Here is a 13,626-nt window from a genome sequence, read left to right as displayed (position 1 = left end):
AACAATTCACTCGAAATATAAGAAAATACATCTTAATTTTTGGAAATAGTTTTGACACATACCATAAATTCATAGTCCATGTAGCCTATATGCTATGGTCAAAGTCTGGCCACTCTGCACATTGGTCATAACACACATACATTCGTTTGGGTGCCTGAAGTACTTGAACTCATTCTTCATTTCAATAATAAAAAATAATCAAAATTGTAATTACATTTTTATAACATTTTTTACACAATAATTATAGATAAAAATTCTCACACAATGAATCTAGTCCAAAGATACAGCCAACTTCAAAAATATCAGCAGAATCAGGCAAGCTGAACATCAATATCCAGATTAGTTAACATTATCTTAGAGGACAATAACACAGTGAACAAAAATGTAACATCGAATAACATAAGTAATATTCCATAAACAACAGTATAGGGTAGTTATATTATGTAAACTTACCCTACTTAAACCTAAGTGGAGCCCATGTAGCTGTAATGCACTTTGAACATGTGACTGATGCGAATGGAATGCGTATTCCACAAATTCTGCAATTAAATAAAATTTTATGCTTCCAATTTATGTTTATTGTTCTTTATGTGTCACTTTTTAACCTCGTGTTCAAAATTTAAACTATTATTTTTCATTGCAGTTTCCTTTTCCGTGGTCTGTATAACATACATACAGAATTTCAACAAAATGCATAGAATAGAACAACATAGGGTCAGTTCAATTTTTTACATCCACCTTGTATACATAGACACTAGTGAACTGTACAGGAAGAAGGTGCAAGGAATTTCTTTCATATATACATTTTGAGTTCCTACAAACCATCATAGAAATTTTAAAACTTCGTGCATTTTAAATTGAAGAAAATTGATTAACAATACTTGAATATATTTCTTTTAATGTTTTATTATGCTGGGTAATGGGGCCCTTTTGTCCCCCATTGTTAAAGAACATAAATACAAATGCAGAGAAGGGTATTAGTCACATATCATGCTTTTTCTTTGTCTCCCAACAGAAACAATATAAGGAGGGGATTACTGTATTGAATTACAATCATTTTCCTGATCATTGAATAAATTCAATTCAGTCGTTTAGACATACGTGAAAATGTGATGTTAGATGCTGCTACGGCCTGAAATGGAACCCTTTGGCCCCAAAGCAGAATAACCTGTCTAGATGCAGTAACATGGTTAGGCTTCTCAAACATTCAGGCAAAACTTTTTAATACAAGGTATACGGAAGACTGGATGTTGTGAAGATATTTATTATTTGAGATGTTAATTTTTTAAGGAAGGAAAAAACTCATCTCTGCCTCTACCGGGAGTCGAACCCGGGTCCCTCGATTGCCGGACGAGTGCTCATATAAAACTTTTTAACTAACACCAGGCCTAATTACTCCTTTTTATGTGATATGACAGTTCGAACATAATCACATCTATTTTGCTAAATCTTAGCTATTTCCATAAAATTTCACCCCACAGTCACTACAATCGATATGTACCCAAATCCCCTGATTATTCATACAGTGAAACTTTGGTTAGTGAGTGATTCACTTAACAGGGAATTCACATAACGGATAAAATTTTTGAATTTTTTTGACTCCACCCTCCTTTTTAATGTCATTTAAAGCCTCCTCCTACGTTTTGAAAAACTTGCCTTTTTGTCGTTTTCAGGTTTCCAGAATTATTTTTCAGTCTTTCTGGGGAAATTTTTCTTTTCTACACTTTGAAACATATATTTCTTCATTGTTATGAGTGTTTTTCCTCCTACAAGCATTCACAAATAGCTGTCAAAATTTCTAGAATTTTTTGTTTCTTTTTTTTAGTGGTTCTGTTTTGGAGTTGGGAAAAATTGTGTTGTGGTAAAGATATGAAACTAGACGTAGCATTGTGATCACACGTATGTGCACTTGAAGTGTTTTTTTTATCAATTCTACTTGGGGAAAACTGTATAATGGTTGTATTATTGAACGTGACTTTGTGGGGATAGTTCATGAACAGGAGCCAACATTTGTCGAAGAGATTGTGTGCTTGGGGGAAGACCATAGGAAGTCCCTCACTCCAAATGAGATTGGAGAGATGTGTAGAATGTGAGAATCTGCACAAAAGTTTGTAGGAAAGAACCACCAAACTAAAACTGTAGCAGCAGTGCGAGCAATGAATCTGTCCAACGACAATGCAATTTCCCATTTCTGAGAAATCCTAAAGATGAGGCAAAATGCAAATGTGCAAGTGTCTCCGGATAGTCTTTTTCAATGTCACATAAAAAGAATAAGTTTACTAACAACAGAGTCTGTAAATCAACCTGAACTCTCTTTCTCTCATCATTTAGAATAAGTTTTTATAAACATTTTCGTATTGCATGTTTAGTTATGGCATTATTATAATATATATTTTTCATTGTATTGTTCATCATAATATTATTGTGTTGTATTACTGATTGAACATGATTTTTATGTAAATGAATGATTGTGGAACGATTTAGCTGAGTTTCTATTATTTCCTATAGGGAAGTTTGATTCGATACACGAGCAGTTCAGATAACGAGCATCTTGGCGGAACAAATTAAGCTCATTAACCGAAGTTCCACTGTACTTATATTTGCCATAACTATGGATGGTGATATAAGTTTGATTCAATGCCCACATTATAATTTTGTTCTAGAACAATGATGAAACAGCAGTGGTGCACCAGGGGGGGGGGAGCAAATGCTCTTCCAATGAAAATGCTGCCATCATTAGCGCCTATCTGCCTAAAAATGACTATTGTGCTTAAATGAGGAACAGAAAAATGTACCTAATTATATTTTGCTCCCCCTACTGACAAATGCCACTGTAAAGCAGAATAAAATTTTTCTGACAATATTTAAAACTTTAGACATGCGAAATTAAATCACAAGTTTTGTAATCACAGTTAGTAACTGACACGTTTTTAAGATTAAATTTCAGTCATACAACTTTTTTTTAAAAAAAGTAAAAATTCCATTCCCTACATTCCATACAAGGGTTTTGGTGGTGTGTTACTAACACCAGCAGATGTGACTAAATGTTTCTTCCCAAATCTCACAAAATTTACTTTATAGCATTGTGTTGGAATAGCTACCAGCAAACGTGGATCTGATTTTTCATCTACTGACTGAGGTGCTAAAAATGATCTAGGTCTCATATTAGATGACCGTGCTTGCAAGTATGGCTCTGTTTTAACAAATTTTGACTCCATTGGAAAAGAAGAATCATCTGGGATACATTTTTCTAAGTTCCAAAATCGTATGTGACTATCATGCCCACCAGAAGCCAACACCGATGCATTGCTGTTGAAACACAAGCAATAAGTTTCTGGTCCTTTCAAATCACAAAGTAATGCTTGTTCTGCTATATCCCAAATTTTAATTGTCTTATCTCTGCCTGCTGATGCCAGATATTTTCCATCATGGGAAAATGCCAATGTTATAATTTCTGATTTGTGACCATAAAAGCTTCTAACATGGCCAGTCTCGTGAGCGTCCCACAGTGTTATAGTCTTATCTGCAGAGCCAGTGGCTAAATATTTCCCATTTGGATGAAATTTTACACAGTCTACACTGTCATTATGTCTTACTAATGTCGACAAAGGAAACGTTCTTTCAAGGTCCCACAGCTTACATGTTCTGTCCATGGACACAGAGGCAAAATGATATGCAAATGGATCAAAATCAACACCAAATACTGGTAAGTTATGCCCTTTATAAATTACTATATTTTGAAAGGTATCCATATCCCACGCTCTAATTGTAGTGTCTGCAGAGCATGATAACAAAAGAGTATTATGACAATGAAATGCCAAACCATAAACTGGCCTGGAATGTCCATGTAATTTATGTACATGCTGAGTGTAACAAGTAGTTGGAGGTTCTTCAACATGATGAAGGGTTACATTGGATATACTAGGCCCATCATTTATAACGTGTAATGGTTTAGGGTTGAGGTCCCATAGCTCAATGGAGCAATCGTCAAACGAACAAGCCATAAGTTCATCATTACAAGAAATCTTCACATCACTCAAGCTACGATTATTATCCCCCACATAAACATCATAACTACGTACGGGCGGTATACATGGATCTCTCAATGAAACCCTTCTTATAGCTTGTTGTAATCTAGTAAATCTTCTCAATTTTACTTTATACATCTTATCTTGCTCATCTTCATATTCTGATTTTATACGCCTATAGACATTAAAACTCGGATCATCTTCGTCTTCATCATCATCATCTTCTTCTTCTTTGATCTGCGACATCGACAATAGATTGAATACATTCTCATTTTCCTTTATGCGAAATTTGTCTTTCAAACGCCGTGGTTTAGGCTTGGTACTAAAACTAGGCACATATGGATAAGTTCCTGAAAAACAAGCGGGAAAATCTTCTATTTCTTGTTTAACTGCACTGAAACAACTTCCATTATCTTGTGGTTCATCTTTTATTTTCATGCATGGATAACCTATAAAATATTTCTCTAATGGTTCTTCTTTAACTGCCTTTTGAATTTCAGTTTTAGGTTTTATATCAAAATATCCATGAAAGTCTACCTTTTCCTTTTTGATATCTGGTTTGTTTTCTTGGTATTTGACCCTATATGCTGAAGCTTCATCATCATCTTCATGAGTAATTTTGATGTTGAAATGCATACTGATTAAACTAATCAATATACTTGTGCTTTCGTCTTTGAGAAATTCCATAAAATAATTTGAACATTCTTCTGTCATTTCAACCTTGAATTTCTCTTCTAGGAAATTTTTGAAGTAGGGATGATGAATAATATCTTCTACACAATCAATGTCTCTTAAGTCTTCCATAGCATTTAAGTAGCTATCATCTTCGCAAAATAACTCGACGAACTCGTTATAAAAATCATCGCCATTGTAATCACCATTAAGGACGAATTCAAAATAAGTATACACATAGACGGGAAATATAAAATGATTCAATTGATATTTATACTCATCCGGAGAATTCAACACAAGATTTAGTAAATCTCTATACATTTTCGAAGCCGATTCTATTTCTATTTCTATAGCACTACTCAATGACGTGTTCTGCATACTTATCGCTGATTCTATTTCCATTTGCGAAGCCATGGATTGCTGTAGAAAGTGGTGCATAAGTACAGATTTTATTAGGTAACTACCTCTATTCAATAAGTAGAGATCTTATTTGATGAGTAGAAATTCTTTTCTCAATCAAGAAAAGAATGAACAACCATTGAAGAGTCTTTAACAGTTCAAATCGTAATTCTAAAACCACTTAATTTTTCAGTCAAGATCTCGCACAATGTCCATTGAGTGAGAAAACCCTCAATCAAACATAAACAAACAACAGCTTCACGTATTTACAAACAATCTCTTTGACAAGCCGGTACCACAAATATTTCCAAGGACTTGTGAAACAAGACTCTCTTACATTAGATAATATCACATAGAACAGCCAGTAATTCAGACAAACCCAAGTAAAACAGTTGAAAGAGAAGTTTTTTTTTTAATATTTTAATTTAGACATTAACAAAATCCGCTCACGAACCGTCTAAAAGAGCCGGCTCTTCTTGAGCGATCACTCATCGAGCTGGGAGTATGACATCAGTTGTCTCCACCTTGGCAGTGCTGAACCCATCGAGTAGTATAAGCTCGATGCTAGAACCCCTTTATACACGTAAGCCCGTTCACATGTGCAAGATTGGGGGTCGCTTTGCTGGTAATTACCGGCATGACAACTTTTTTCTCCTCGTAGGGAAGAAAAAGGTGGGAGAGAAGCTCATCAAAAAAACCCCTATCTTTCTTGGGGTGGATTGGAGGTCGACACTGGACTTCTCTCCCATAATCCTTTGCGCCGCGGAAACTGCTATAAGCCAATACCTTCTAGAGTAGAAGGTATTGCTCTAGAAGGTATTGTATAAGCTCCTTCGTCAACCATCTTGAATCAATCACTTCCGTTCAACCTACGTAACCAGTGACGACTTCCGGAAAGAAGAGAAGGGGGGGGGGGGGATTACCGGCATAAACTTACGTCATGTGAACGGTTTGTTGCGAAAATCCCCGTTACCAGGAACTTCCCGGGATGTTTTATTGTACATGTGAACGGGGCTGTATATGAAGGCGTCTCACTGCGAACCACTGAGCTATCAGTAAAGTGCTGGAGTGAAGATTTCCTATACAATAACACAGACTAAGACGCCTTCATATACGTATTAAGGGGTTCTAGTATTATCACTGCGATTGGTGACTTTTGCGTGAGTTAGCCACTTTGCTTACTTTTGGCATTATTTTTGACAGCATTTAACATTCAAAGCTGGTTAAGCCGGGTTTTCCTAGGAGCAGGTTTCCTGTGCCGCGCGCAACGTGATTCGCCCAGCGCGACATGCCGTCCACTCACCAGTAAGAAAAGCAGCATGACTGTTTTCCTACAGAGCGCAATACGGCTCACGACAGCGCTTTACGTTGGGCGTTATTGGCGGACTCCTTCTGGAGGAGTCAAATACGTCGTGCGCTGCGGTTTTGCCGATATTCTCTTCACTCTTGTGTGTTTTATTTCCCTTCCCTTCAAACCGGAGCATGCAGAAGACAGAGTAGCTGATGCCAAAGCCATATACTTTATATAGCCGCCCTTATCTAATGCGCCTCGATAGGAAAACACAAACGCGTAGCGTGATTATGTAACTCGTTTCTGTCGGCGCGAAATAGTCTAATTCGGTTCACGCTGCGCAACAAACCTATTCCTAGGAAAACCCGGCCTAGAAGTAAAATTTCTGCTCAGTGTGCAGCGTGAAAACGCTGATGGGTTTAAAACCTGAAATTGAGGTTTTTTGACCAATCACAGTTTTCACGCTGGAAGCGCAGCAGAAAGCCTGCATCTAGGAAAACCTGGCTTTAGGCGCTAGCGGGGCGCATCAGATCAGGGAAGCTATATAAAGTATATGGCTTTGGCATCAGAGCTACTCTGTCGTCTACATGCTCCGGTTGAAAGGAAAGAAAAGAAAACACACAAGAATGAAGAGAATATCGGCAAAACCGCGGCGCACGACGCATTTGACTCCTCCAAAAGCAGTCGGCCAATCACGCCCGACGTAAAGCGCTGTCGTCAGGCGTATTGCGCTATGTAGGAAAACAGTCATGCTGCTTTTCTTACTGGTGAGTGGACGGCGTGTCGCGCTGGGTGAATCACGTTGCGCACGGCACAGGAAACCTGCTCCTAGGAAAAACCGGCTTTAAGGAAAAAAGCTGGATACTCTTTAACCAGCTTTGTTGGCATTATCCCATATTTCGAAGCTTAAGATCCCATATTTTTTTCAAGCGAATATGGTCAGCTAACTTATAAGTCCAAATATAATCCAAATCTTTGATTGCAATGAAAGAAGAAATATTTGAGCAGTCTTTGGTGGAAATATATGAAAAAAGAAAACATTTTTACACAAAGTAAAACACTCGGGTAGCCAAAGTTACTTGAAAATGCGAAATCATTCCAAAAAATACGTGATGTATGGTCATTCCATCATCAGACAAGACAATCTGGCAACATCGTTGACGTAGAAGTTCGTCTGCTATCCTTTCGCCAACAAACAACAAGTATATCCCGAGTCCTCCAAGATGGGAGTACCGTTTGTCTACAGCTTCATCTTGTCTAGAAATTCAAACAAGACGGTGAGAGAGGGAGCCATAACCGCCAAATTGAAGGATTCCAAGTGAATTTTAAAGCCGCGTTTTCCTAAGAGTTGGTTTTCTGTTCCGCGTGCAACGTGAATCGCCCAGTGCGACACGCGGTCCACTCACCAATAGGAAAAGTGGTACGACTGTTTTCCTACTAAGAGACACGCCGGGAGTAATTGGTGGACCGCTTCTGGAGGAGTGAAATACGTCGTGCGCTGTTCATTTCGCGAGTCTCATTTTCACTTTTGTTGTGTTTTCTTTCTGTCTCCCTCTTTCATTTCGCAAAAATATGTGGAGGTGCAGACGACAGAACAGATGATGCGCCACGCTGGGAAAACACAAATGCGCAGCGTGAGCAAGTTATACGTTTCTACCGACGCGAAATAGTTGTATGGGGGGTTCTGAATAGTCCATTCTGCGGGAAGAACCTGCTCCTGGGAAAACCGGGCTTGAGACAGGTTTTCCTAAGACCAGGTTTTTTTTGCACTACATGAACCAAATTATCTATTTTGTGTTGGCAAAAACATAACTTTCTCGCACTACACACTTCTGTTTTCCTAGCGTGGTGCATTAGCTGTTCTGTCGTCCGCATAGGGAGACAGAAAAGAAGGGAGACAAAGTACAACAAAAATGAAGAGAAGATGGGCGAAATGTGCAGCGCATGGCACATTTGACCCCTCCAGAAGCAGTCGGCCAGTCACGCCCTACATGTTGTGCCAGCATGTTCGGCTCTGTCGAAAAACAGTCAAAGCTCTGGGGAAGTCACATTGCACGTGATGCCAAAAACCTGCTTCTGGGTAAATCCAGCTTTAAGTCCTAATAGGAAACACATAAATTAGTCGATTTTTCAAGATTTTAGTTTATTTGCCATGTTTTTAGTTATACTTTTGCCAGCTCACACCCTGACAATTGATAATTAACATTTATATCTCTTTTAATTTCTAGAAAGTCTTGGTGAATCATTTTTGCAGTCACAAGAGAAGTCCTCCAATGACTCTAATTTATGAGAACAATAATGGTGTTCACAGAGTAGTTCTGAACAATCCAAAGAAAAGGTATAAAAAAAGTGGCTTTGTTTTGCCTGATTTAAGTTTATGTACCATACATAATACCCCTTTCCCCCTCCCCCCACAAGAGTGGGGCTGACAGGCATAGGCAAATACAGGAGGGGGGGGGGGCAATCACTTCTTCACTGTTCAGTGGACAGTGAAAATTATATTATTACCATAGGCCCAAGGATAATTGCATAGAAATTACACCCTCCAGTGCTGTCTTAACACTTGGGCCCATCCACGCACAACCCAAGGGGCATCTAGTGTGGGAGGGAGCTCATTGATAATGAGATCTTGTTAACATTTTCAATGTTATGCATGCAAATTGGAAATTATGCTGGTTAAGACAAGGTCACAAGGAAAGAATATGGTTAACATGAGGGTGGGGGATCATGGGCAAAAATATTAATAAACACAGATGTAATGTTATTCGACACTTTTTTGGCCAGAAAATGTTTAAAGTTAAACAGTGAATTTCATGACAGTGAAAATCCTTTATAAACACATTACTCTCTAGTCCCAATGCACTTTTCTGACACCATCATATCTTGAGACAAAACATTTTGGTTTTTTAAAGAGCCCTTTAGGAATTCATGAAACTAATATGAGTATATTTACCTCCATATTAATTGGGTATATTTTATCTCAGGAATGCATTATCTCTGGAAATGATAGAAGAGCTCCAGGAGAATATTGTGAACAGAAGCAACGATATCAGTGTACGGTGCGTTGTCCTATCGAGCATCGGCTCTGTATTCTCTTCTGGGCATGACTTGAAAGAGTTGGTAAGAATTTGTTTCTCTTCGATAACACTAGACTACTAATTTTGATGAGGTTTTGCATTCTGAATAAAAACAGTTAATGCCTATGTAATTCTGTGTGCTGAACACACATGGCTGCAACTATGGGGGCGCAGGCAGGTCTGATTCCCTGGTACTGGACCAGAATGGGCACCAAATTCACCCTTTAACTGTTTCTTCTGCATGCAAGGGGTGCCAAAAATTTGGTTTGCTCCGACTGTTAAAGTATCTAGTTGCGGCCCTGTGAACACGTATCTCTGATCATAAAAGAAGCTGGATTGGCTAGTTTTCTTTGTAATTTCACATTTTATACCTATAGTCTATTGTAATACACGGGGGAATGGTTGAAGTGAGGGGGCAAGGGGTGTGGGGCATCCAGACTATAGTTAGACACTATAATTTTAGACTACGGTAGATAGATACTTTTTCAGAATAGCATACAAAAATTAAAACTGGGCAAAGCAACACAAAATAAGCTTTTTGGGCAGGTTGTTCAAGCTACTGAGAGTGAATTGCATTTTAATTATTCTGACAAACACAGTCCGATTCCCCCGAACCAGCCCCACCTGCTCACACTTAATTGTAGCTTGGATCATATTGAACAGACATAGCCTACATATATAATATATATTTTTAAAGCATTTCATCTTTATCAGATCTAGCAATATAATAATTTGAATCTTCTTTTTTTTTTAATTTTTTGTTTTTATACAAAAAACGCCACAACAGGTAAAATGCGTAATGAGGTGGCTGAGAAAAAGATGCCCATCACAAGTATGGATGTCCAAAATATAGCAACCCAATTAAAATTGTAATCACAGAAATTATAAACAATATATATATATATATACATGATGAAATATTATACAATGCCCATAAAGAATACTTATTGTTATCTAATTCTAAGTATGGATAGCTTCTCGATTTACCCCAACATGTTTATCGTATTTCTTTTAAAATGTGTCAATTGTGTTAGAATTTACTACCTCTCGGGGGTAAGCTATTCCATTTATTAACCAGTCAAGTGATTACGATGGCGTTTGCCCTCGCTGCCATACGTAATGTTGGTGCCTACGACGGCATTTGCCAACGCGCAGACTTTTTTTGGTCTTTTTCACCAGTCAAGTGGTTAAGACGGCATTTGCTGTCGCTGATATACGTAATGGTGTTGCCTACGATGGCATTTGCAGACACACTGACTTTTCGGTCTTTTTCACATAGAAATGACGAAATAATTTGTCATACATGTGCTGCCATCTCTGTACAGCCATCCTTCTACTTTATTATCTCGTCACTAGATGGAGTTGACAATTATATTTCAAGGTCTGAGATTATTATTACTATTATCTTTGTCATGCTTTGCAAAGCTGCATCCCATCGTTTTTGTTTCGATTTCCAACTCCCTTGCGAAGATGCATCTGTTTTATTACTCATATATCTTTTAGCAAAGGTTCAACTACTATGGTTCCACATAAATCCATCAACAGCATTTCTTTTAGTCACAGGACATTATGACCACCCCTCCCCACTTTTGGGGTGCCATTATGTCTCGACACATTCAAGCTATAAAAAAACATGCTATAAAAAAATATTTTAATATTTCAAACTTCCAAGAAAAGGGAAAAAGCGTGCGCATCTGCAAAAAAAGTGTGCACTGCGGGTAACGCTCGGAGAAATTAATTGGACAGTTGACTGGTTAACAACCATACTAATGAAAAATTCTCTGCAACACCATAACCTAGAATTGTCCTTTACCAAACGATACCGGTGCCCCCTGGTAAAAGCAGTTGATTGGTGGCAAATTAATAAATCATGGTCCATTCTATCCATACCATTGAAAATTTTGAACACTTTGATCATATCACCCTGACATTTGCATCCATCCAATTTAAACATATTAAAAAAATGAAGTCTTTCTTAGTAACTCAAGCTGTATGTGACAACGAGGACACGCTTCTCTGCACCCCTTCAACTAAGTCTATGTTCCTCTGTAGGTATGGTCTCCAAAACCTTACAGCATACTGCAGTCCAGGACGAACTAAGCCTCGGAAAAGCTGAAGAATGATTTTAGGAGAACGCGGAGACACCTTTTCGAAAATAAAACCAAGCATTCTATTCACTTTTTTTACCAGTGCTGAACAATGTTCAGAAAACCTAAGCTGCTCATCAATGAGAATTCCCAAATTATCCCCAACTCTAGTTGCATTCGGGATAGTGACACCATTCAACTAGTAAGAGAAACAGGGGTTGTTCGAACCAAAATGAGTGACCATGCAGTTTAGCCTCAATGCTAAACTTCATGCTCCATTCATTTGCCCATGTTCCAATCGTATTGAAGTGGGTCTGGAGCAACTTTCCATCACTTTGATTCCCAACTACCCCCATTAGCTCCACATCATTTGCGAATTTGCTGACAATGTATATATACCAAATGAAACCCGACTTGAACGATAGGCTACTTTAAAATTTTGTCAGAGCAGGGCAAGTGCCCCAAATGGGCAAAAAACTGTCGGGCAACAATGGTTTTTGGGCCTCAACAATCACTTTCCGAACGTTTACTTTGGTTACCGTGGTTCTCTAGCAATGCGTTTCAGACGTGTATATGCCTTTACAATGGTTTGTCATTTCTTCAACGCTGTCAGTATATGTATAATATTTATGCCTTTTTAATGGTTTGCCACATTTTCAACACTCCCAGTAATGAGGTTTTTTGAATAGACACCATCATCAGCATCACTTTGTGGGTAAGGCAAAGGATGATCCCCATAGAAATCAGTGTTAAAATTGCCGATTTTAATGTAGAAATGCGGAAATTTGGTGGGGTTTTCTGTCACATCAATAATTTTAAAAATTGTATTAAATTCTCGATTTTTGAAATATTGAGTTCGCTTAGAGATATACGAAGCCCAGGAGTTTAAATATGAAGCAATTAGCCGGAACTACTTTCGAGTTGGATATCCATGCAATAACATTGATTTCAACTTTTTATTTATAACTTCTCAAGCATGAAAATTAATGTCTCAGTATTGTCTTTTAATATTGAACTGCATAAATTCATATAGTTTAGGATGTTTTAAAAATAATTATGGGCCCGTAAAAAGTACATAAAAAAAATTCCACAGCTTTAACTGGGCATTTTTTGAAGCAGAATGAGGCAGAGATGGATAACTTGAAGTTAAGGGGGGGGGGGGAGGGGGAATGGAAATACCTAGCACCCTTTAAAAAAAGACAAAACATATATTTATTTTTACGTTTCTTTAAATCTAGATTTGTTTCTTTCATGAGTCGCGCAGGAAGTTGCCATATTGGTGAACTTAGACAGGGTTTGCATGTCCCTCAAAGAAAGAGGGAGACATCACGTGATCCAAAAAAGCCTCATTGAAGAAAACCCGGGCAACACTGGGTATTATAGCTAGTCATAAATATTATTTTTGTACAAAGCGAAAGGTAAATAGAGCTTTTTTTTAATTTTTAAACAGACACAATCATTGTGTTAATACATTTCCTCACTCAAGTTCAAATCTGAAAATTGTGTTTAATTTTTCTTCCTTAACAGAAAGCATCATCAGAGACAAAAAGGAGGAAAATTTTTGAGAAATGTACGAATCTGATGCTGGGTATTAGAAAATGTCCAGTCCCTGTTATAGCTCAGGTAAAAGGTAAGTCTATAATGGTTATAAATAAACTGACACTACTCAGACATAGGTAGCTCCCATTCTGATGGAGATATTTTGATGAAACTTGGTATATAGGATATATGGACCATGGGGGAAAATAAAGATGCAATATAAAATATAGTTCAATTTTTGACCACCAGGTGAAAAAGTGGTGCTTTTTTATTTCAGTTATCTTCTTCCCATGGCCCAAATAAGGTATATACCGAGGTTCAATGAACTAAGTCCACCTCAATGGGTGCTGCACTAGTGCTGCACAAGCTTAGAGTAGTGTCAGTTGAATTCAACTGACACTACTCAGTTTAGTTAAACCGGACATTGCATACTGATTGAATCAATGCTGCAAAAAAATTATATGAGTGATTGATTGTTTTTTTTAAATGATTAACAAAATAAGATCTACCATAGCAGGTAAAAAACTTTTTGT

At 37.7% G+C, this 13,626-nt stretch overlaps 2 protein-coding genes across 4 annotated transcripts in view; one reads left to right on the top strand and one right to left on the bottom strand.

Moving 5' to 3' along the window:
• Nucleotides 1-2,954: 2,954 nt before the first annotated feature.
• LOC149070980 (uncharacterized) lies at nucleotides 2,955-5,515 on the bottom strand. The gene has a single exon (XM_089248419.1). The coding sequence runs from the start codon at nucleotides 5,136-5,138 to the stop codon at nucleotides 2,988-2,990; it is 2,151 nt and encodes a 716-aa protein (XP_089104545.1). The 5' UTR covers nucleotides 5,139-5,515; the 3' UTR covers nucleotides 2,955-2,987.
• Nucleotides 5,516-7,568: 2,053 nt separating this feature from the next.
• Nucleotides 7,569-13,626, top strand: part of LOC149070979 (enoyl-CoA hydratase domain-containing protein 3, mitochondrial) — a 62,039-nt gene continuing 55,981 nt past the window's right edge. Inside the window, exons 1-4 of one of the 3 annotated variants that reach the window (XM_089248537.1) lie at nucleotides 7,569-7,667; nucleotides 8,619-8,728; nucleotides 9,375-9,510; nucleotides 13,082-13,184. In XM_089248537.1, the coding sequence (XP_089104663.1) occupies nucleotides 7,614-7,667; nucleotides 8,619-8,728; nucleotides 9,375-9,510; nucleotides 13,082-13,184 (403 nt within the window). In that variant the 5' untranslated portion in view covers nucleotides 7,569-7,613. Of the gene's footprint in view, nucleotides 7,709-7,899; nucleotides 8,471-8,618; nucleotides 8,729-9,374; nucleotides 9,511-13,081; nucleotides 13,185-13,626 lie in introns of those variants that run through there. The other 2 variants (XM_089248539.1, XM_089248538.1) reach the window with 2 other exon arrangements.

This window comes from Pholcus phalangioides, unplaced genomic scaffold (genome assembly GCF_987345545.1).
Source record: "Pholcus phalangioides strain wild (caught in Gottingen) unplaced genomic scaffold, Ppha-v1.0 ptg000020l_1, whole genome shotgun sequence".
In the NCBI taxonomy this organism is placed as follows: domain Eukaryota; kingdom Metazoa; phylum Arthropoda; class Arachnida; order Araneae; family Pholcidae; genus Pholcus; species Pholcus phalangioides.
Note: the sequence above shows the minus strand (reverse complement) of the source record. Positions and strands in the feature narration are given on the sequence as shown.

Excerpts from the sequence above, each read along its gene's own strand:
- LOC149070980 (XM_089248419.1), bottom strand. The coding sequence starts at position 5,138 with ATGCACCACTTTCTACAGCAATCCATGGCTTCGCAAATGGAAATAGAA.